At 47.9% G+C, this 24,217-nt stretch overlaps 1 protein-coding gene across 3 annotated transcripts in view; it reads left to right on the forward strand.

Annotated features, from left to right (window-relative positions):
- LOC118220770 (ATP-citrate synthase) overlaps nucleotides 1-24,217 on the forward strand; it is a 37,247-nt gene that overhangs the window by 5,288 nt on the left and 7,742 nt on the right. Inside the window, exons 2-20 of one of the 3 annotated variants that reach the window (XM_035404964.1) lie at nucleotides 3,355-3,535; nucleotides 4,544-4,666; nucleotides 7,470-7,532; nucleotides 7,739-7,929; nucleotides 8,873-8,952; nucleotides 11,177-11,307; nucleotides 13,037-13,155; nucleotides 14,774-14,910; nucleotides 15,176-15,237; nucleotides 15,351-15,468; nucleotides 15,853-16,007; nucleotides 17,033-17,126; nucleotides 19,471-19,500; nucleotides 21,356-21,497; nucleotides 21,659-21,827; nucleotides 22,090-22,194; nucleotides 22,449-22,645; nucleotides 23,594-23,675; nucleotides 24,033-24,143. In XM_035404964.1, the coding sequence (XP_035260855.1) occupies nucleotides 3,377-3,535; nucleotides 4,544-4,666; nucleotides 7,470-7,532; nucleotides 7,739-7,929; nucleotides 8,873-8,952; nucleotides 11,177-11,307; nucleotides 13,037-13,155; nucleotides 14,774-14,910; nucleotides 15,176-15,237; nucleotides 15,351-15,468; nucleotides 15,853-16,007; nucleotides 17,033-17,126; nucleotides 19,471-19,500; nucleotides 21,356-21,497; nucleotides 21,659-21,827; nucleotides 22,090-22,194; nucleotides 22,449-22,645; nucleotides 23,594-23,675; nucleotides 24,033-24,143 (2,268 nt within the window). In that variant the 5' untranslated portion in view covers nucleotides 3,355-3,376. Of the gene's footprint in view, nucleotides 1-3,352; nucleotides 3,536-4,543; nucleotides 4,667-7,469; nucleotides 7,533-7,738; nucleotides 7,930-8,872; nucleotides 8,953-11,176; nucleotides 11,308-13,036; nucleotides 13,156-14,773; nucleotides 14,911-15,175; nucleotides 15,238-15,350; nucleotides 15,469-15,852; nucleotides 16,008-17,032; nucleotides 17,127-19,470; nucleotides 19,501-21,355; nucleotides 21,498-21,658; nucleotides 21,828-22,089; nucleotides 22,195-22,448; nucleotides 22,646-23,593; nucleotides 23,676-24,032; nucleotides 24,144-24,217 lie in introns of all 3 variants that reach the window. The other 2 variants (XM_035404965.1, XM_035404966.1) reach the window with 2 other exon arrangements.

The following is a 24,217-nucleotide window of genomic DNA, read 5'->3' on the forward strand; positions in this document are numbered from 1 at the left end:
AATGAGCCAGCTTTGATTTTAATACCTGTAACATACGTTTAGCTTGGGTGGTCTCACTTTACCCCCATCAGTGCTAGTGATTTGTAGTCGTAGGGCCATGTGAGCTGGTTCCTTATTTAATAGATAGCTTTAAATTGCAACAGGGTGTTGACGGTTTGCACCTCGCACTGAAATCTAGTAAGCTGCCATTGATATTCCTGGCCACATGTATGTAGTAGTATGTTTGAGATTGTTACGCCCTGGTTTTCTTTTGCGGGGGTGCTGGGATGACAGCTTATTGCTATTGAGTAGCCTAGTCCATGGGGTTCCCTCCACTAGAAATGGGTTAGGAGGCAAAAGGCAGCCACCCAAGACTTTCACCTAAAAAGTGCATCAGGTATGCGAGCCGGGAGCATGCGTGCGTAATGAATCATGGAGCCGAAAGGCTTGTGCAATACACTGTCCTGACAGTGCCTCTGCCGGGGTGCGTGCTGGGCCCGGGCGTTGCAGCGAATGCACAAAGCCCCCTCTGTGGGCCGAAGGGACCGGAGAGAGAGAACACTGAGCCGCGTTGTGCTCTTAAGATGACTGCGCAGCCAGAAATGCACAGCTTTGCGATTCCCTCGCCTTTCCGAAGCGGCGATTTTCACAGCTTTGGCAACTGGGCTGACGCATCTGCCAATGAGGAGGTCACGATCCATTTTGATTTCCCCTTCAGTAAGCCTGCGGCAGAAATACCTGCTGAGGTTCGGGAAGAAAATTTGTTTGCGGTCGCTAGATTTTTGCTTTCAGTTGGCTTGGCTTTTTTGTGGAGGGGTGCAGATTGTGGGTCGTACTCTGAAATCTGCTCTTTCTCCGTTTTTTTCTGAGGTCTGAAGATGATTCTCTTTGGGGTGACATCTGTGTCTTGGGTCCAAGTGGTTTTGCCTCATTGTTTCCACCTTCTGGTCCCTTTTCCTCTATTTTATTGGCGCTCACTGGCCGAATTGGCTCTCCATGGCCAAACTGCCCTTTTGCTTTTTCTGGCCAGAGTCCTGATCTGAAAAATAGCACGTCACCCTCTCAGTTCAGCCTCAAGTCCTTTCTGTGCACCGCACCCAGAGCACAGTCAGTGTACCTTGTATGCAAAAAAAAAAAAAAAAAAATTGTTGCTTAGTTTGAACAAGATTATATGAAAATGAACCCCCAGAAAGTGGTTGTGATTGTAGGAAGATGTGGGTCCCTATGGGAATACATGCTTGATGTCCCAACTGCCACTTGATTTGGGCTTGTTTGTTGTTCCCCTGGTTCAGCATTGTGTACCTGAAGCAGGGTGCAGGGGAATCCAGCTGAAACTTGGAAAGCAACAGAGCTAAAGCTTCAGTTGAAAATCAGGCGGTTCAGTGGCTTGAATGAATGTTACCTCTGTCTATACAGAGAGAGAGAGCGGGAATAATAGCTTAACAGTGGAATCATTTCAATGTCTCCTCTAGGTTTGGAGGTCATCTGTGGTGACACAGTGTGTTGAATATAGCTTGTAGCCAGCAAGTAGCAGGGGTAGGCATAAAAATTTGTTGAAGGGGGGAAGGGGAAAGTTTTTCTTTATCACTTGGCGAAGAAAAAGTAACCTTTTGCTGCCTTGTGGATTTCTGTGGTCAGTCATTTTTGACTGTGCGTCTCCCAATGCATCTTTCATAAATAAATTCTGTTATTGACCGACTTATTATTTTGTGGTGACTGTGCTGATATTGTGTCTGCAGAGAGGGGTTGAAACATCCCTGTCCGACTGCACTGCTGGATTGTCCTGGTATAACAACTAACACCAGAAGAACCAGAGCTCAGTACTTATTCAAGTAACAACTCATTTATTCAAGTGTATGTATGTATATGTTGTACGACCCGCTTCATTCGTGTTTGGCAAGTGACAAGCAAGTGGTTTTGTCTATGATTGTGAAACGTGCGCAAGCAACTTGTTAGGTGATAGGTTGATGTGTGTGCATGTGTTTGAGCGCACGCGTGTGTGCGTGTGGTATGCGTGTGTTCAGGTCCATCTCCTTGCGCTTGTTACAGCCATTGGCTGTCTGGTCCAGGGATGCTTTAATAGCCAATAGATGATTTGAGGAGGCTGGCTGGAGGACCCATTTCTCTTGTACTGAGTCACGTCTGCCGGTAATCAACTGAGCGATGTCACCGCCGATTTGGCTGGAAGGCTGGGCTATTTTTAACTGTACAATTGGAATCGAGCGTGGAAAGCAGAGGGAAAAAAAGCATAAAACTGGACAGAAAGGAAATGGATGACCAGACACAACCTTCAGTCAGGTTCATCTGGACAATCAGTGCAAAAAAGAAAAAATGAATTCACACTCCCTGAAAAGTAAATGGCTCATTTATGAAAAGTGTTACAATCTTAGGCTACTTCTCAAGGAGTGCATATGCAGTGTTGTTTTTGTGTTGACATTGAAACAGGTTAATGAAACCCTTTAAACTTCCCTTTAACCCTGAAATGTGTTTATCATAAGAACAAAAAGATACTACGATGTTGTGGTTTATTCTCAAGGACCCGAAGGCCCCTCTGAGTAGATGTGTTTATACTAGACTGATGGGAACAGAGCCCTCCAGTCTAGAATTGAGGAGCCCAAATAATTCCAATCAATTTTTAGCCTGTCTTTCTTCTTGATGTCCTTGTTCCTGCAAATGTTCCTTTTTTTGTTGGGTACTTGTGTGTCCTTTTTTGAAAATGTTTTAGTTTTTTTGTGACTCTTTAAATAGAATTTTGGTCAACGACACGCCTTTAGTCCTCCATATAACCAGTTCTTTAGCCAGATATGGCCAATTCTTCTCTGAAACCTTGTCTTTTCTGGTATCTACATGTTTCTGTTGTGCTCTTTGAAGTTTCTAATATGTGAAACTAGCCCAGAGAAAAGGTTCTTGCTTTCTTTCCAGGTGGTGCATCTTTCAGATAATCAAGCTATGTTAATGGTGCCTGTGGCATATGGCCTTGTTATGATAATTAGGCCTAAGTATTTAGGACCACTTTGCTTAGTTTTTGAACAATCAGTTTTTAAGTACAACACTGCCCTGTTACGCAGGTCACGTATCTTCCCTGTCCACGTCATCTGAGCGGAACGGCAACAGTTACTCGCACGTAGTGAAATGATTTGTGCTTTTCGCTCAGCTGGTATATAGATGAAGCTCAGAACTGTTTAGACTTATGCTGATACACTAGGGTGCTGGGCGTCTTTGTCTCTGTACATACGTAAGTAAGTAGCAGTAGATATGAAACCCTGTGTCCTCCTCAATCCCTGCTGTCTCTCATTCTCTGAAAACGTCCTGAGGTTTTCCCCCCTAACAAACATGCTAAAAAAAAAAAAACACCTCCCTCGTTCCTTCCCCCAGACCATCAGTGGACTGAGCAGCCATGTCAGCCAAAGCCATCTCGGAGCAGACGGGGAAGGAGTTCCTCTACAAGTACATCTGCACCTCAGCCGCCGTGCAGAACCGCTTCCGGTACGCCAGCGTGACGAAGGAGACCGACTGGGAGCGGCTCACTCAGGACCACCCCTGGCTGCTCACAGAGGTGAGGCGCTGATCCGGGCCCCGTCTCGCCTGCGGCTCCCGCCCGGTCCCCCGCACCAGCTCCCTCTGAGCGTCCACATGAAGTAATCAGCATTACAGACCCGTGTTTAGCAGTGAAAGAATCGGTCCACTTCAATGGAGCGGAGCAAGAGGTTATTCTAATGGGCTCAATCCACATTTAAATGCTTATGAAATGCAAGCATGGGTAATTAGAATAACATTTTGAATGGAGAGTAATGACTAAAAGTGGCGTTCACTTTAATTTCACTTAGTGCACGCGGTTTAATGGTGTTTGAGTACGACTCAGCTGCTAGATGTTGCAGGGAAACATCGCTCTCTGTTTCAGCACAGAACGGAAGAAGTGTTCAGTTTCAGTTGCTTTACCTGGAGGTTAGATGGGAGCTGGACAGCTGGGTCACCACAACAGTGACTGCATTGATTTGGAAATGGCATTCACTATCGCTGGGGTCTTTTGATTGGTCGGCTTCCCGAAATGAATAGCTTTGCTCCCGCTGCTCATTCCCTCCTCCCCGGTCTTACACTCTCACCACCACCACATCCATTATAAATGACATCTCCAGGGTGGCTTGAACATTGGCCTTCTCCTTGAATCCACTCATTCTTATCTGTGGACAGAAGAAAAAACGGTTTGCCTGCTTATGGTTTTATCGAATTTATGACAGCGTTTGGCCTGATAAATGATTTTGTTTGGCTGAAGGAGTTTGTGTATTTTTGTAGAGCTTTGATTTGGTGGTAACTTGGCAACAGAACATACTCAAGGACAAGGTTACAGACTTTAAAGCGGCGACAGTCATGATAACCCACGTCGATTTGGAGACGTTAGCTTTTCCGTGCGCGAGCTCCGGCGCGGCCGATGAGAAAAGTGGTGGGGTTCAGTACGTGGGGTCAGTGCTCAGCCGTAGCCTGCATATGCAGCGGCCTCTCATTGCATCGCCTGTGGTGTTCAGTGGCATATGATTTTATTTTTTGCTTTCTGTCCACCTCACAGCGGTTGGTGGTGAAGCCAGACCAGCTGATAAAGCGGAGAGGGAAGCTGGGCCTGGTGGGCGTCGACCTGGACCTGGCGGGCGTACGGGAATGGCTGAAGCCCCGCCTCCTGCAGGAGACCACGGTAAGTCCAGTCACAGTGCTAGCATCCCATCAGCTACCCTCAGATGTTATGTTGGAGAGGTGGAGGCAGGATACAGCAGTGAACCAACACTGGTGTATACGGCAATTTAGAAAATATTGCCAGAATAATTGTTTTGAACATAAACCAACATGTACTCCATCCTCCAGGACTGGAGTTTTGGAACCCCCGTTTTATAAATTGGCATTCTACAATCACCATTTTGTCCTCGGTCATATATTTATTTTTAATAACAAGCATGATATAAAATGTAGCGAGTAGTCCTCAGATAGTATTTCACTGGTGTCCAGGGGTCAAACATGAGTCACTCTGTAATCTTTGGTACTACTGTCACCAGCACCCGCTGCCTACTGTGCTATGAAGGAGCCAGTGGTCTCTGATTATTGGCCATACTCTGACCATGTGACCAGGAAGCAGTGCTAAAAGGCTCCACTTACCACACACACCCATTCACTTGTTCATTAACAGTGCAGTTGTGCATTTGGTAATGGAAAGAATCCCCCGGTGTGTGAAGACTAAATTTGTACTCTTCAGTCCATTTCACCATCAGAAACATACCTTTCCCTTGCCACGCCAATGACCATGTGTACAGTTAACCATAAATGAAAAGAAGTTCACTAAGGGGCACATGACTGCCACATGCCAGATGTGTTACTTCACATTGGCTGGCTTTGATGAAAAGTTGAAGGCAATTACATTAGGAATTCCAAATCCGCACCTTGTATTGACAGACGATACAATCAAAACGTAATCTATGGTGAACATACTTTTTTTCTCACAGTAACATATTTTTACACAAATATATGACGTTCCTGTGCCGATCGAGTGCCTCATTTGCGTGAAATTTAGTCCCATTCGGCCATTGTATTTGTGAAATAGTTTATCCGCTGTGGACAGACCGGTTTGGCTGTCCCAGACACTCACCACCGCAGTACCTTCCAGCCACACTGACCCAGATCAGCGCACTCAGTCTCTCCTCGGCCCTGCCTCGTTCCCCTTCCTCAGACTCTGTGCTGCGCTAGCGTGCGCTAATGGCTAACGTCTGAGCCGGAGCTCTGCCGGGCTCTGCAGAATCCTCACGGGGAGCAGCGTCTGCGTCACACACACACACACACACACACGCGCGTAACTCACGGCCACAGCGGAGACGCCGCGTGGGGCTGAGGGGGGAGCGCGAAAATGACGGGACTCCTTCTGGAGCTGATTAACGTTTCCTGTTCTCACCGCGGGCGCACACCATGCGCCGTTCACGGTCGGCTCCACAGCGAGCAGCTAGCGTTAGGGCCCCGCGTTCGGTTTAGAGTTACACCAGGCCAGAGGTTGCGTAATGTAAGCGTCAAAACCCGGGGAGGGACACGTTTGGGGAATTCTCGTCGTCCCGCAGTAAAGCAGTTGCGGTGCCAGACATTTTACAGCTCTCTCCCCCCCCCACGTTGTCTCCCTCTCTTCTCTGTCTTTTGTTTTTTTTGGTTTTATCCCGTCCGCTCCCCTCACTCTCGCGGTTTGATGGCTGTCGCCGCGCGGCGCTGTCCGGCGCCGTCGCTAGCAAACTGCGCGCCGCTCCTTCGAGCGGTAAAGGCCAGCAGGGCCGCTCAGGTTTTTCCCCGCTTTGTGCTTTTTTATTTATTTATTTCTTTCTTTTTAGTCCGTCCATTTTAAATGTCAATCTTTCACTGTTCTTAAATGCCACGGTCTGCCGCTCGGCCCCCTCGCGACTCGTTTGTGTAGCCCTCGTTCCCTGAGGGGTTGCATCAGAGCGAATGGCTGCGCTGCGCCACTGTCTGATTAGCTGTAGGCATTCAGCATGCATGAATCAATTTATTTCTCGCCATAGCTGCCTCAAAATTTAAATTGATCTTGTGAAATGACTGCGAGGGACAATTAATAATTCTCGCTGTTTGCCAGAAATTCCGAGAATTTCAGCAGAAGGGGCGTCGTGGCTTCAAGGGGGTTGCAGGGGGACCCGTGCTTAAATCACTTGTGTCTGATATTTCACCCAGTGGAACAGAGCCAGAAATACTAGACCTCCACCGTCCCTCATACCTGTGGCTGGGTGTTAATGCACCGACAGCTGAGGAACCCAGCTGGCTTTGAGTGGAACTGCTTTGTGTGGACTGGATTTTCCGGTATACGTCTGTTCTCCATCCCAGACTTTCACAGGGCAGAGTGGTGTTTTGAGCAGGGAAAAGGGCCGGATGTTATTTGGATGGACCTTTAATACGGGCCGTTAACTGTATAGCATGTTCCAGCTGAATGGAACCCGAGAGGCCCTTTGTGGAAAGGGTACTGGTATCTGGTAGTGTCTTGGGCTGCATGTTCTGTTTGCATTCAGGATTTGTTTCGATGCAAGTGTGTGTGCTGGCTTTCTCTTTTATCACTCCTTTCCAGAAGGATCCTTGCATTGTGTAGCAGCTGTGCAACTCGACCATTTGTTGGAGTACCTCATTCCTTTTTTTTCCCCTTTCTCCTTCTTCCTCTCTCCATCCGTTTTTCAAGACTTCCACCCTCTGGTGTTCCAGGCCGGAAGCTAATTCTATTGCTTGTCAGACCCCTCTAGATACACTTTATTCTGTATTCACCCTGGCAGCATAATGGCTGTAGTGAGTGTGAGTGCTTTGTGTTCATATCCACAGGATCTAGAGGCCATTTTGTTTAGCTGGCCTCTTTTCTCCTACTGGTATCTGTCTCTCATCTGTCATATGGCCCCAAACCTGCCCTGCCCTGCAAACAAAGCCAACAGTAGTGGCTTCGTTTAAGCTTTTTCTAACTGGTTTTCTTCCCCCAGGTCGGAAAAGCTAAGGGCGTCCTGAAGAATTTCCTCATCGAGCCGTTTGTAGCTCATAAGCAGGTAAGTCTCTTCTTTTCTGTTTTTGTGTGTTTTCTTGTCATCCTAAAGATCCTAGTGTTCTCCCTGCATCCGCCTTTCCCCCTCATTTCCAGTCTCGTTTGTTTGCGCAGCCTTAGTCTTAGTCTTCCCGCGATTCCTCAAAGGCTGTGTTCTGACTCGGTTGTGTCTGGGAGCTAGCCGTCCTCACCCGAGATTGTCTTCCCCAGGAGGAGGAGTTCTACGTGTGCATCTACGCCACGCGCGAGGGCGACTACGTGCTCTTCCACCACGAGGGCGGGGTGGACGTGGGGGACGTGGACGCCAAGGCCCTGAAGCTCCTGGTGGCTGTGGACGAGAAGCTGAGCGAGGACATGGTGTTGAGCCAGCTGCTCACCCAGGTGCCCCCTGACAAGAAAGAGTGAGTGACAGGGGAAGTCACATGACCAATAAGACTGTGAACACATGGGTAGTCTACAGGGGAAGATTGCCATTGGCCGTCAGTCTCACCCTCCCCCACAAGTAATGCTGTAAAATGTATTTATAAGGGGTACAATTAAGTGCTGCTTTTGTTGTGTTTTTGTTTTTAGAAGACCGGTATAACTTGAATAATTGCACCATAATCAGCATTCGTTACCCTGAAGGGAAAAACAACGACAAGGCAATTTCTGATGTTGCATAACAGCTACGCAGAGGGAGCCGTCATCTGTCAGGCAAATTAAGCCCGCTCACACCCCGCTGCATTTTAATCCCTCATTCCAAACGTGTCAACCGAGCCTGTCCTTTGCTTTGATGGGTATTACGCACAATAGCCCACCCCCCCCACCCCAACGAAAAGCTGTCAGCCTGTGGGCAGGGCCCCTTACCCGCTGGCCCTGTACAGCCCCGGGCTATTTATTTATAGCCCCGCTCGCTCTCGCTCGGGGCGCTGAGACGGACCGGCTCGTCTGTTTGCTGCCGTTAAATATCCGACGCGTGATTACTGAGATTAATGGGCGGGGCAGTCGCCGGCGACGTGGTGGTTTGACGGAAAGCCGGGGAGCTGGATTGGGCTGTGCCAGAAAGGCTGTGCCTTGGGCAGCACCAGCGCTACTGAAAGCAGTGAGGGAGGTCAGGTAACATGACACCCTAAATGGTAACGCCGGTCCCGTCCAACAAATGCGTAATAAACCGCTGTGAAATTACTATGAGCCTGAGCTCCTGTTGCAGGCTTCCAGAAATCAACAGTTAGTGAAGCAGTGTTATTTTCTTAAATGTGTCAGCTGAATGCTGATCCGATCAGAATACTTCTCTTTGTTCGGTCCTGTTGAGAGTGTGTTATCTGTTTGTAAGGGCGTTGATTTGACTCTGTTTTTGTCCCACAGGGTCCTGGCCAGCTTCATCGTGGGACTCTTCAATCTGTACGAGGACTTGTACTTCACCTACCTGGAGATAAACCCATTGGGTACGCCTCCCCCGCCCCCCCCCCCCCCTTCTCCACATCTTATGAGGAAGTCTAATGCCAAGCCGTCAGTCAATAGTTACAGTCTCCAACCAGTGTACTGCAGGCAGTATGCCATCTCACCATCAAACAAACGCAGGGTAGAAAGTTTGTCTTTGTTCTCCAGCGAGCATGAAGTTCAGGCGATGCCAACTAATGACTCTGAGCAACCGTCTGTTCGAGGGTGTGTCCTAGAAGGGGCGTCGCCGGGTCACTGATGCATGTGTCATTAAAGCGTGTCTCTAAAGATCCCAGTCCATGGGATGTAGCAGACTGCAATTATGAAAAGCATCTGTTTTCCTTTCATCGTTCCTCTGTGCCTCCTCAGGCTGAACAGTGAGTGACTGCTGTAGTGCTAAAACAAGTTGGCTTCAAACTCAGCTCCTGTTACACGTGTTGAAAAACGAGGGAACAAACGGAAAGGGGCGTGCGGAAGTATTTAAAACCTGTGTATTTAAATAATACAATAACTTGTTTCCTTAGGCATACCCGGATATTCATGTCCAATACCGCATGAATAATCCATAATAAGCTTTTCAGAAATGAGTTTTCTGAAGGCTGCGTGCCTTTTGAAGTGTATTAATGAGGGCGCACTTCGTAAGCCCTGCAGCAGATGTTCCTGCGCAGTCGGACGCAGATTGACGCAGATGCTGCTGCTTTGATGTCCTCCCCATAGAGAGCTGACAGCGCTGCTCGTTCCCTGTGGCCGGGTGTCTGCAGCTTCCTGTAGTCTGCTTGAAGTTTATTTCACTTGTGTTTCTGTAGGAGCTTTTGGGGCCTGTTTGTCAAAAAAACGGCCATCTTGGGGAACTGAACGTAACGTTGCTTAAAACTCGCAACTGAAACAGAACCTTTATCTGCTACCGGAGCACTGTTATTGGCTGTGGTTGTTTGCATTGCTTCTTGTTCTAAGCTCAAGGACCCAGCGTCAGAGCACTTTTTTTTTTTTTTTTCAAACAGGCCTTTTTCTAGGTGCCGCATTTCTTGCGAGCTCACAAGGTCTTTGGTCTTTGGTGGGCGGCAGCAGTTCAGTGGCAGTGCCAAGTCTGTAACCCGAAACCCAGCCCCTCTGCAAAAACAACCCCCCCCCCCCCCCCTCCCCCTCCCACCCTCACCCCCACATGTCACATGTCTGGCTATCTCCCCTCTGACCGCAGAACGAACGCTGTTTGGAGGGCGGCTGCAGCCGATGGACAGAGCTAATTTATGTTATTGAGTTGAGGAAACCGCTGGGAGGAGGAGTCCCGCCGGCTGACTCCCCGACTTTTTTGACTTCTCGTTTTCTGCGCGCCCGCTGGGGTTCGAGCCCTGTCAGTCACGCAGCGCCGGCGCGCCAGGCGAGGGGTCTCGGGAGTCACATAAAAGTGACGTGGAGCAGAGCTCCGCACTGCTACGCAGGAGAGAAATCTGAGTGCTGTCCACAGCGTAACCGAAGCCTGCCATTGTTCACCCCCTGGGGAAGTTTATTTATGAAGATCTACAAGAACACAATTGCATTCACTGTATTCTTGGTTTTTTTTTTTTTTTCTAAGTGCTTCCATGTCATTTGAGCTAATGCTGAACTGTGCTTTACATTTTTTAAAGTTATTTAGCAATGTCTCTCTGTACTTGCTGTTAGAAGTATTAGATTGGGAAACTTTTGGTAACGGTTACAATCGCAGAAATAGTGCTGATGCTGGTGTGTCGTATCAGAAAAATAGATTTTTTCACATGTTAAAAATCAATATTTACAGAAGAGCTTTTAGTCCTTTCGTGGACTGTACTACTTCGTAGTACAGTCCACGTACTTTGTACGATCCTTCCGCCCCACCTACCTGCCGTTAAGAGGGGACATGCAGTTCTGTCTGTATGGTACACACAGATGCCCATTTGTTTCTATTAAATGAATGGGATTTTGTATCTGAGTTCAAGTTGTTTAAATTAAGAGCCCTTCTAACATCAGAGAAGGGCTCTTTATCCAGTATTCTCATTTTGACAATAGCTGGGAGGACGGTTTTTGCCTGAGGGCTATCAGAAGTGCAGTGCTGATTTAGGCTGTGCCAAGCTGATTCAAGGCTTTCACAATCATTTTTCACCTCAGTGGCAATACAGGCTTTTGGCCTGGTTGATGACGTCTGAGAACGGTAGCGAAAGCGGGCTCCGGCGACATTGTGTCTCAGTGTGCGGTTTCTTTTGTCTTCTCTCCCAGTGGTCACCGAAAAGGGCGTCTTCGTGCTGGACATGGCCGCCAAAATCGACGCCACAGCCGACTACATATGCAAGGCGAAGTGGGGCGACGTGGAGTTCCCGCCGCCCTTTGGAAGAGAGGCCTACCCTGAGGTGGGCGTCCCAGTTGAAGCAGAGGGATAATGACCTGATGCATGCTCTTTAATGACAATCCGTTCTTTAAGCCAGTTTCATCTTCTTAAAAATAATATGACCGCACACAGCTTGTTCAGTATTGATGCCGTGCTTTGATTACCAGTGGTTGGTAGAAAAACTTTTTTTTTGAAACTGAGATTGCTAAACGAAGGTAAAGAATTTTGGGATTTCGAGTTGTCAGTATTTGTCAGTTATTTCAATTTCATTGTGATAAGTCATTTTAGCATGTGTACAAAAGGTCATTTCATTCATAAGGTAAGTTACTTATAACATATTGTATCTTCCATGTCTTGCACCCTTCATAACAGGCACTTGGTTATCCTTTCAGCAAAAAAATACAATACTATCGTATAATATTATTATGATGATGTCTCTTCTGTACTGGGGGACATTGATCAGATGATTTCAGTCATTTCTCCTCCGACATCTCCAGGTTACACCTCACTAGATAAACGGCTCCTTGTTTGCACAGCAGTGCCATAAAAGCCTGCCATAAATAACCGTGTAAAGTTGGCATTGTATTTGCCACTGGGCGGGGCTGGCTGGGGTAGCCATGGTGCGATAAGCTGACCCATAGCAACAGCACCACGTGATCAGGAGTCGGAATCTTATTTGCTTTCACTTTGCCTGAATATGCACGTAATGTGTCTGATTGGCTGGTCAATTTTAGCAAAGACTTTGAGTTTGGCCATTGCCAGATTGGACTTCAAGAAATAGGCCATTCCCTGTTCACAGCTGAATTGCGTAACATGAGAGGTGGTTCTGTTTATACATTTAAATACTGAGTCAATTGTTTAGCTCCTGTGGACTCTCCTGCTCTGAAGGTTGCTTTACAAAGGTATGATTATTACGTCGTGGAGTTGCCATCCACCTTTCAGCCAGGACTTCATTCACACAAGTGTATTAATGCAGTCCTTAAGGCTGCTCATTTGCAGTGCTGGCAGTAGTTGGCTGTAATTTTTTGTCAAAGGAATGCAGGAGAGTCATTCTGTAGGACACCCCTGTGCTCTGTGATCTAGAGTTTTTTCTAGAAATTCTAAACAGGGATGGCAGTGGTGGACTTAATAATGTGGATTTTGTGTGGCAATTTCAAATGTACCCATTTGGGAAGTAAATGTAATAGATCTCACATTGTAATTAACTGGTAGCATGACCTATTTTGAAGCAACACGCAACAGTTCATAATACGCCCTCCAATTAGGTGTAACGATTTTTTAGCTGCCTTTATGTAACCAGTGAATGTAAACAAAGCACCTTATTCCGTCTCACTGAAAGCACTGGCCAGTGTGGTTGATGAGAAATTAAAAACGAATATCATGTCCGTGGACGTTTCTTTAGCGTGCGCACTTAAACCATCCCTTCTGAAACGGGCTAAACCGGTTCCGGCTGTTTGTCATCAGGGCAAAGGCAAAGTGTGTCGGAATAGTCTATTCTAGAGAAAAATTCTGATGTGACTAATCACTACCTGTGTAATTCAAGGGTAATTTAAATTCATGGACAAATTATGCGACCAAAAAAAATGGCATGAAGTTGCCACTGATACCAGAAGTATGTCGAAATTTTGGCAAAGCAAGCTGAGGGAGGCGCCCATGCCTGTATTACCAGGTTCAGAGAATGCCCTGGTGTGTCTCGGAGCAGCCTGCAGTGACGTGTGCCTCTAAACTTTTTTTTTTTTTTTTTTTTACAGGAAGCCTACATCGCAGACCTGGATGCCAAGAGTGGTGCCAGCCTTAAACTCACCCTGCTCAACCCAAACGGGAGGATCTGGACCATGGTGGCTGGGGGAGGAGCCTCCGTGGTGTACAGGTAGGGTGTGCGTCACCCCATCACCTGACCGTCCCTCATGCGACGCGCTGAGTGCCTCTTCTTCAGAGAGGCTCTGGATTTGATCGCACCTCCCAAAAATCCCAAGAGCTAGAGTCCTCAAAATGGCCACCTGCCTCCATTATTTATATAGATGCTTTCCTATCTGTTGACTCACTGTAGTCAGGATTCCAGGCCGGCCTGTTAATCAGTGCTGTAGCTGGAAAGAGAGACCTTTGCTGTGAGCTGTATGAGTCTTCAGTATTTAGGTTTTGCCTTAATGTCAAATGAACTAAAGGGGTTTCTCTGTAGCCTTTTCTGAGAGCTGGGAGATGTTGAGTTACTTGAGTATCGGTGCTGGTTTTTAACCAGGTCTGTTTTTACACTGCTTATTCAGCATGAAGAATAAACAGAGGAGATACTGCAGAAGCACTGCTTACGTGTTGAGACGGTTAGGGTGATCACCTTCTGGCGCCTGCACACCGATGCAGCTGCTTGGCTTATCTGCCTCCTGAAATAGCTTTACACTTTGTGTTTGCTCGTATAGAAAGGCGATGTTTGCTTTCTACTGACATAGAAAGGTGGTGTTTGCTTTCCACCAAAGTCCAAAGACTCTTTTGGCTCGGTGAAAATTAAATCAGTGACAATGGTGGATAAGGCATTTCGTACAGTGTATCCATAAGCGTATCTGTGTCTGGAATGAAACACTGCGGAAGATTAATAAGAATGCATCTGTCCATTCACTGAGGTGATGTCTATGATTTAAACTAGGGCATGCACTTTAATCTCCTAGTGCTGCTTAGGATCCTTTGCCACTGGGCTTGCGCGTTAACTCCAGGTGCATCTCAACAAGACCAGGTTTTCTGGGCCCGCTTCCCAATATGATACACGGCCAATAAGTTGTGAAATGATTAATCGGGACTTGATTTTGTTCGCACATTCTTCTTGTGAATGAACCATGCAGTCTTACCTGTGGCCCCATGAGAATGAATTCTGCACCTTGAATAGCTGGATTTGCGTAATTGGACGTGTTGGGCTTTTTGTGCTCCACCAGGCTCTGCAGGTGCAGAACTGAGGTAGGAACACAACACAAACTGTCAGAATGGCCAAATTCTAAGCAGGGGTCATGAGTATTGTTGTAGCTCATCAGTAAAGATTAATACCGGGATATAAACATATCTAAACATTAATTTGTGTTCATTATCAAAGATACTTAGATTCTAATTGTGTGCAGTCCTATTGCTGTCTGTGTCATTGTAATGAACAGCCATTTTCCTCTTCGGGTTCTATGTTGTGTTCACGCCACCACAGACTCGAGCACTGCCCTGTGAGTACTTTATGAGCACTGGGGGAGGAATGAGGCGCAGTTTCACCTCTTATACAAACCTCTTGTACAAAGGGTCAAGCATACATATGGAAATTGAAGTTCTTTTGGCCAGGAACTACGACTACAATGCATGAATGAGCTACACGGCCATAAAACAGACATCTTGTTTTAGCCTGACTTCAAGGGTGAATACTTCTTTGCTTAGAAAGCTGGCGAATAGACCTTGTACAATTAGGACACACAAAGTTGTTTATTCAAACTGATTTATGACTGCCGAGTTTCGACGCTTCCCAGTGACACCATCTGCGACTTGGGCGGAGTGGATGAGCTGGCCAACTACGGGGAGTACTCGGGTGCGCCCAGCGAGCAGCAGACGTACGACTACGCCAAGACCATCCTGTCGCTGATGACCCGGGAGAAGCACAAAGACGGTACGCCCTCTTCAGTTTACCGCCGGGCCGCACGGGCGAGGGGGACGTCATGCCAAAGCACTTCCTGAATACAAGCCACGCTCTATTTCAGCCGGACAGAGACCGTGTGTGTGCGTGTGCGTGTGCGCGTGTGCGTGTGCGTGTGCGTGTGCGTGTGCGTGTCCTCGCACTTGGAACGTGACTGTGTGAGGATCAAATAATTAACGGACAGCTCTGCAAAAATGACTGGTGTACCAGTGTACTAACCTCTCTCTTCTGCTTACAGGCAAAGTCTTGATCATTGGAGGAAGCATTGCCAACTTCACCAATGTTGCAGCCACTTTCAAGGTCGGTCTTTTGTTTTTTTTTTTTTAACTACACAAGTTTATTTGTCGAATGTTTCACTGAGACACGAGTGCCACGTCACACCGCTGACTCGCTCACGTTCCCCTATGACTCAGGGAATCGTGCGAGCCATCAAAGACTACCAGGTCCCTCTGAAGGAGCATGAGGTCACCATCTTCGTGCGCCGGGGCGGGCCCAACTACCAGGAGGGGCTGAGGGTGATGGGAGAAGTGGGTGAGTGACGCGGTCAGGGGCGGGCCGTCGCGTGAGCGGTGGAATGCGCGGGGCCTGTTAATAATCGACCTCAGGGCAGCTGCGCGCGGAACACACCTGCACCGAGGAGAGCCTTGGCTCGTTTTCCCCCGAAGGGTCGGGAGTTCATTAACTGTGTATTTAGGGAGTAAATTATTCATTAGCGAACAAGTGACTCATTGGGGAATCATTAGAATCTCCTGCTGTGGGGATATCAGAGTGCCTTGCAGTGGCGAGTGCAGCGTTGGGTTTGGATTCGTTTGTCCTCTGTGGGATTTCCCCCCGTCCCTGCAGCGTATGCCTTTTTGCCTTCTGTTCCCCTGAGCCTGCAGGCCCTGACTGTCTTCCCCCCCCCCTTGCCCACAGGGAAGACCACTGGGATCCCCATCCACGTCTTCGGCACGGAGACCCACATGACCGCGATCGTTGGCATGGCGCTGGGCCACAGGCCCATCCCCAACCAGCCTCCCGTGGCCGCGCACACCGCCAACTTCCTCCTCAACTCCAGCGGCAGCATCTCGGTACGTCCGTCAAAAAGCACGCCGCCGGCCCGCGGCGCCCCGTCACTCAGCCCCGTGCAGCTCTGAGGGCGAGCGGAAGCGCCAGTGCTGCAGCGCAGTGCCGAATCTAGTTCGATTACCTCTGGGGAAATATCCAGAACAGAAAGCGACGCACGCTCTCAGCTTCTCGGGACATGGATAACCGCTTCTGCTACAGTTTTATTTTCGAAGCGTGGCTTTTCTGGGGAAGAATTATGGCGGGGTGCGACCGTGCACGCCATCACCACCCCCCCCCCCCGCCCGCTCCGTCTGTTTTGGTGTTTTAAGTAGAGATCTGCTCTCCTCTGGCGTAGGTTTAATATGGCACCCTGATGGCAGTGCATCTCCTCAGGCTGGGCAGGGCCCATTGTCAGTGTGCTGCAGCCAGGCTTTTAGAGCCATTTTGTTTCGGCGCGTTTGTGCAGATCTGCAGGTCTGTATCCATTTCGCCCCTTGGGCGCTGCGCTCTGCCGTGTAATAAAAGCACGGGCAGTCATCTGTCTATGGCTCTGCTGGGGAAAACCCGCTGAGCCGCCTGCCTTTACTGTCGCCGCTGCTGCTACAGGTACAATAGGTCAGACTGGAGTTTGTGAGTCCAGGGTTAAAGGCTTAAATCCTGATTGCTGGTCTTCCTAATGCACCTCTCAGAGAAGCAGAAACATCCAGTGAAGTACAGAAAGGCTTTTCTGCGTGCATGTTTTGAGAAACAGAAGGTAGGCCCAAATCAGGTTTGCTGCAGTGCTGGGTGATTGTCATCATTTTGTTTTCCTGCTGGCCCTCCTTTGGTGATGCATCTCTCCGGTTGTCCCGTTTCTGATTGGCCCATTTCTGGTGATGGCCCTGTCTGGTTGGCCCGTTGCTGGTGATGGCCCTGTTTGATTGGCCCATCACTGGTGATGGCCCTGTCTGATTGGCCCATTGCTGGTGGTGCCCCGGTGTGGACAGTTTATACCCCCCCCATCTGTACAGAAGTGTTCACGCCCCGCACCCCTGTCTCTTCCTCTAAGACCCCAGCCGCCAGCAGGACCGCCTCCTTCTCTGAGCCCAAAGCGCACAACGACGCCACGCCCGCGAAAAAGTCGAAGCCGGGCATCCCTCCAGGTAACCAGCGCCGCGCCCGCTTTGTGGCATTTCCCCTCCCACAGCTGCCCCTCCTCCTCCTCCTCCTCCTCTCCACAGGCTCCTCCCAGTGTCTCGCTCCCTCTGTCACGTGCGTCTGCCGGAACGACCGTGTCGCCCTCCCCGCGTTTCTCAGAATGTAAAAGTGCACGATACACAGCTTGACGTTCGGTCCCAACGCGTTCTGACACCCAAACGCGTAGCTAGGGAAAAGGTCGGCTGATCGCCTCCCCGTCGCCCCCCCGCGTTGAAATTTGTGCTTTGATCATTTCAGCTTTACACAGTTTTTTTTTTGTGAACATACATACACTTCCCTTGGAAGATTAAAAAGATGGAGTTTGTGCGCTTTGACTGGGACGTGGCTTGTTGCCGGTTGTGTGGTGTGAACCTGCACAGAGAGTGTACTGAGCACGCTGATCCAACCACCCTCCCTTTGCCTCCCGCCGCCACGGGCTCCCTCGAGTCACGTGACCAACATGGCAGACACGCGCCCCCCCCCCCCCCCCACTTTCCTCTGCTGTCACCTGCAGCACAATCACTTTTCTCCGCTTACCATTTCTACCGTGCAGAGCTGTTTCTCTGTGTGCATTTGAAGGAGTGGCAGAACTATACTCAAAGCATACAGGAGGCTGAGAACTTCGGTTCTCAAAATGGCATTAGTGCTCAAAGTGGACGTCCAATAAAATACTGTCGGTTGCTAAATTAATTTCAAATGATTAGGATCGTTAATTGCTATTTTTTATCAAAAGTTCAGGATCATTATCAGTTGAAGGTATTCTGTTCTTTGGTGCAGGCTGTTTTAAAGTTTTTCCAGTTTTTCCAGTTCTTCACATTTCCAACATTATTTTTCTTTCCTTTATGATAATATGCGCAGTACTCAATCTGTTTGCCCCTTCATTCAGATTGAATGCCTAACTCAACATTGGAAGTTGAACATTGGTTTTAGTTGAGAATTTCCAGGTTAGTCAAAGGGCATATGCAGTACATTAGGTGACAGTTTGTCTTGCAAGATAGCACAAAGTCCCTATTTTGGCACGTTTGGATTCGTCTGAAGCCACAGCACTGCTAGTGCGTCTCCTTGTCAAAATTGTTATCTAACCCCCTCCCACACTCAGCTCAGACTGTGAGCTGGCCCCCACTCGTGCCTGCCCACGTCTTGTCTTCCTAACTGTCACTCAGTGTCGTCCTCCCTTTCCTCTCTGTCGCCATCACGCCATCCCTGGCACGGCTGCGCAGTTTACCTTAATTCACCCCTCCTTCTCTCTCCGTTTTCCTCCTCTTCTGTGTAATTGACTGTGTCTTTTCATGATCAAATTTGTAAGCCACTGCTCATTGCCCCGCTTGGTCTCTGAAGAGAACTTTCACGGGAGACGTCAAAGGTAAGCGCAGGTTTCCAGTAACGGCAAGTCCCCAAACCCCACTTACCGCCCCTGCTTCCCGACCAAAGAGACGCACCAGTAACGGCCGTCTTTCCTTAGCACATTAATGCCCCCTCCCACCCCTCCCCGATTGGACAGTTTCTCCCCGGCTAGTGGCTGGTTGACGTTGGGGTGGCCTGCAGTGCTTTGTCAGCCGCCCCGGCAGAGGTAGCCTAGCCGCCACAGTCATGCGTGTGCCGTGTTGTCGTAGCGGTGTGTAGGTCTGAGCATGTCCACGAGTGCGTTTTTTTTGGCGTAACCAGTCTGAAGCGTGCACCCCGAGCGTGCACGTTTCCGTTCTTAGCCTGTGGAGCTGTGCGGTAGACTGGACAGCTGGGCCTGGGCTCAGGCTGCGTGTGTTTGTGTGCGTGGGTGTCCTTAACAATCCCTAGACCAGGGCTGCTCCTCCTGGGCTACAGCGCCTTTCTCCCAGTACCTGTGTCAGTGGCCTCCGTTCCTCCTCAGTACAGTCTCTCAAGGTGTGGGTTCGTTCCAGTTACTCATGGTTACAAACAGCGGAATGGCGTTGGTGTGGTTACGGCTCTGCGCCGTGCATTTTGGGAAAGCTGACATTTTTTTTGTGTGTATCTGCATTTTGCATTCTGTAGATTTGCCTGCGTTTTTGCTTCTCGCCCCATTCACTTATTCTAATTTACGAGGCATAGTGCAAACCCTCTTAGATATTTTAACAGACTGCAGCATGCGCTGTTGTGTTCTTTCAAGGTTCTTCAGCTTGATTGTGTCATTCAAACTTTCTCAAAGAACTGCCTCCTCACTTTTAACATGTGTAGAGCCCTCTGTAAATGAGAGCTGACTTTATTTTTAATTTAAAGCATTTGTGATTTAATTTGATCTTTTGTTACTGTTTTGTTGTCATCGTTGTGTTTTGTCGCCTGGTGATGTTACAGAGCAGCAGGCCCCGCCACACAATCTCGGAGGTAGGAACGGTGGTCTGACCGTAGGCCTCCAGGCCTCATTCTGGGCCTCCTCAGCTGTGTGGTCAAAAAAGCTGCTCCTTAGCCTTTTCGGTCCTGCTGGGCGGTTTCCACGGCGACTGACGTTACAGGAGTGAACGAGCGCAGCAGCGGAGGCTGCTCAATAGCTTCAGCACTACAGCACTGAGGTCTGAAACCAGCCTCCTTTCTAGACCCATCCCATACACACGGCCAATGCCTAAAAACATGGGTCCGTCATTGGACAAATGACCCGTCTCCTCTGTGATCTGGCCTCATCATTAACAAATGAGTGCAGTGATCAGTGGCAAAACTGCATTACTGATAAAGTAGTACCTTGCACCCACTGGAGACTTGTTCATGCAGAGTTCATGTTCAGAAAAATCATATTGCGCTGAAGAACCCATTTTTCTCTGAAAGTTGGATGCATTAGGTCTCGTCAAATGAATGTCACCCCCGTGTAGCTGTCTAGTGTAACGTCAGTCCCTGTGCCACCTCCCGCAGTCTGCCATTTTCCAGTGTTGATGTGGTGTTGCCATCGTGTTCTACTATCCCCCGTGTGTCCCTTCTTGCTGAATCGTTCTTGGTCCAAAATGATATACATACAAGTGTATGTTTCTTTTGGGTGTTTTTTTTTTTTTTTTTAAAGCTGCTTTGGCATGCACTTGTTCTTATGAAGTCTCAATGGATTAATTTCTCAGCTTGAAGGAAATATTAAAGCCTTTTCCAAATTGTATTCTAATAGATATCAAGCAGGGTTTCTCTGGTGAAACAATCCTGTTGTCTAGTGTACTCATTACCATGTACTTTCCCTCCAGCTGAGTATTGAAGTTGGGCTTCATGTGGCCATCTGAGAACATCTGAGTAGGAACTATGAAACATTTTAAACTTACTGTGTCCCCTAATGATAATAAAATTTGAATTTTAATATAGACTGGTGATTTCTCCCAGCTTTATTCTTTATTAGGCATCATTGCAGTCTCCTAATTCATATTCAGTTGACAACCATGAAAGCTTCGTAGGGATGTTTCTGTAACTGCTCTGACATCTGCTGGTGTTTCCAAGCCACATGTTTAAACCAAAGACCCAATGCATCTTATGCATCAGAAAGTAAAATATAATTCACATAGACGGTGATTAGATGCATTGATTTTTTTATTTATTTTTATTTTTATTTTTTGACAAACTTGCTTGTGTGAGCTGTTGACATCTGAATTGTCAACAGAGGTTAGAAAATCATGGAAACATACCTGTTAACATTTAAGCTGGGTATGAGTCATGTCTCATATCTGTATTTCTGCTGCATGAGAACATTTAAGATGGATATTATGGCTGTAGCATGTGATTGTGTGGTAAGGCTAAATGAATTGTCATTATGCAATTCTTTCAGTTTACATGAGTGTGTTAATACTGCCCTAACACAGACCATTAAGTTATGCATTCCTGTTGATGCTGTGTTTGAAATTGAGAACAACAGTCATCACCTGACACAAAGGAAAACTCCAGAATGGTCTTAGATGCTTCCACTGTGTGCAGTGTCTGTCTCTGGCCCCGCTTCTGCTTGATGGTACAACTTACAGGTGCCAGTCATTGAAATATTTACCGAAGAACAGTAACACCCATCAACACTGACCAAATGAATGGATATAATACCCCAAATTTGGTTTTTCACATGATCATGATTCTTGTTTGGCTTTTCGGTATAACAGGAGGTTATTAACCGTGGCTGAGGGGGAAGGTTGTGTTAAATGATTGTATAATGCATCCACATCTCTGTCTGATTCTGAAGTCTCTCTTTCTCTCTCTCTCCCTCCCATCCTCCCCCTACCCCTCTCTGCAGCTAAGGCCACCACTCTCTTCAGCAAGCACACCAAGTCCATTGTGTGGGGCATGCAGACGAGGGCAGTGCAGGGCATGCTGGACTTTGACTATGTTTGTTCCCGTGAGGAGCCGTCTGTGGCAGCTCTGGTCTACCCCTTCACGTAAGCGATGATCTCACACGTCCTCTGCTATTAAAAAGGCTTCTGTGCTAAACGTAGTCACCGAACAGTGTTCTCAGGGCAGTTTTTATTTCTCTATTATTTGTCTTTGGGTGCTCAAGGAAAGCACTTACCAATCACTACTAAATGTATGTGTTCATTAGTGGGGACCACAAGCAGAAGTTCTACTGGGGCCACAAGGAGATCTTAATCCCCGTGTACAAGAACATGGGCGACGCCATGAAGAAGCACCCCGAGGTGGACGTGCTCATCAGCTTCGCCTCTCTGCGCTCGGCCTTCGACAGCACCATGGAGACCATGCAGTACCCCCAGGTACGCCGTCCGTCCCCCGTTTGACATGTCGTCATTTGCTCATGCAATTCATAAGCAAATGATCGATCCCCTTTGTTTTGATTTAAGTGTGATTCATAGATTATGTCTGTATCGGTGTTGTCAAAAGTGAGAAGTGGTGCAGGATTGATTTCTTGGTCCCATAAGGGATCCAAAGAGTTGCCAGTCATTCCACATATGGAACTTTTTGCATAATTCGGCAAGCGTACTGCAGACTCGTAATTGCATGTGACTGTGTGTCCAGATCCACACCATCGCCATCATTGCTGAGGGCATCCCTGAGGCCCAGACCAGGAAGCTCATTAAGAAGGCAGACGAGAAGGGTGTGACCATCATTGGTCCAGCAACGGTAAGCCCCCCCCCCCCCCCACCTGACACTTACACTACTCTGTTATTACAATGTATGTTGGAGACTACCCCTCTCTTGGGGTGCTTGTACTTGGGGACTACCATAAACTTGGTGACGATGAAAACAGAAATCCTAGGAGCACACAATTATATCTTGTGAACCCCCTAACGTTGTGGAGCCTAAGTAGTGTGTGTGTGTGTGTGTGTGTGTGTGTGTGTGTGTGTGTGTGTGTTTTTCTATGTGTCACTCACTAGGTGGGTGGAATCAAGCCTGGCTGCTTTAAAATCGGTAACACCGGGGGCATGCTGGACAACATCCTGGCCTCCAAGCTCTACCGCCCAGGCAGTGTGGCCTATGTTTCCCGCTCCGGAGGAATGTCCAACGAGCTCAACAACATCATCTCCCGCACAACTGATGGTGTCTTTGAGGGCGTGGCCATCGGGGGTGACAGGTGAGGGGTGCATGTCTAGACAAGGCCTGTAATTAGCCTAGGACCACTGGAACTCCTGTTCAGGGCAAACAAGGCTCCAGGAACCACTCAGCAGAACAGAAAATTATGGGTTGATAGTGAACTTTTTTTTTTTTAACTCAACATCTCAGGTTTTACCATTTAATAATATGTAATATCAGCCAACAGACAAAAGGGAGTCTCAAACTCAGTGTGTTGTGCCGAAAGCAGAAATCTACCCTCAGTCCAGAGCATAGGGCCAAGTCAGTGGTCCAGACCAAGCGGCCAAAACCAGACTGCGTTTCTGAAGCTCACTTCCTTGTCTTGTTGAGAGACGTTGCACACTAGCACCACTGTGGTATAGGTGTTTTAGCCGCCCGTTTTAATTCAGGTCAATGGTAACAATATGGTCAAAATAAAAAAGTTTTAAAAAAAATTTCCCACAAGAAAAAGTAGTCGTCTAATGTCTCCCCATATGCCGATTTGTTAAGTTATTGTGCTATTTGGACAAGCCGGTAGTATCAGGCACAGTTTGCGTCACTACCGATGACTGGCTTAGTGGATGACTGGACTTAAAGTCCCTACTGTGCAGTCTCTCACCCCAATTTGTACAACATGGCGGCACCCACGCAATACACTTTCTGGGCTTCAAAACCCTTTTCACCAAGCCCATGGAGAGTCAATGGGTGACGTCAGTGAATTTGTCCATATTTTTATACAGTCTATGGTTCACACCAGTCAATTTCAGTGGTTCAGACCTGTCAAATCTGTTTTATAATTTTTATTTTTTTGAATAATGGCTAATCTGCTAAGGGTCTGAATGAGATGTTTACTAAAAGACCCCCAAAGCCCCAGAACTTGAGGAATTTTTTTCTGATGGGTGGCAAATTTTAATTTAAGAGACTGATGTAACGCTCTTGATTTCTTGACATCTTGATTTCTCTCCCACAGGTACCCAGGCTCCACATTCATGGACCATGTTCTGCGCTATCAGGACACCCCTGGAGTGAAGATGATCGTGGTGCTGGGGGAGGTTAGTGCTGCACTCAACTAGAGCCCCGCCATCCAAAAAACACCTCCTCCAAGTTCCCACTCATCCATACTGACTGTGAATCTCTGTTTGCTCATTAGTGTGTGAACCTTTCACAGTTTCTAACTTGGATAATTAGCCCTCTCCTACTATTATGACTAACATAGTACAGTCTTCATTTTAATGTTAAATCTGAAAAATGAAAATGGGAAATTGTTTCACGGTGGTAGCCAGCTGTCATTGTGCTAATTAAGATCAGGCTCTTTGATATGCGTTGTCTTATTTGTTTTGAGGTTAAACTTCACTGTACGCACAGTGCGCGCTCACACCGTACTCAGGGTTTGTGTCCGTTTTGTGCAGATTGGCGGCACAGAGGAATATAAGATTTGCCAGGGCATCAAAGAAGGCCGGCTCACCAAACCTGTGGTGTGCTGGTGCATCGGGACCTGCGCCACCATGTTCTCCTCAGAGGTACGGTGGGAATTTAAGCACGCAGTGGAGGAAGGAGCACTTAGGCGCCATATTTTTCTCTCACTGTTGTAACA

This window comes from Anguilla anguilla, chromosome 2 (assembly GCF_013347855.1).
Source record: "Anguilla anguilla isolate fAngAng1 chromosome 2, fAngAng1.pri, whole genome shotgun sequence".
NCBI lineage: Eukaryota > Metazoa > Chordata > Actinopteri > Anguilliformes > Anguillidae > Anguilla > Anguilla anguilla.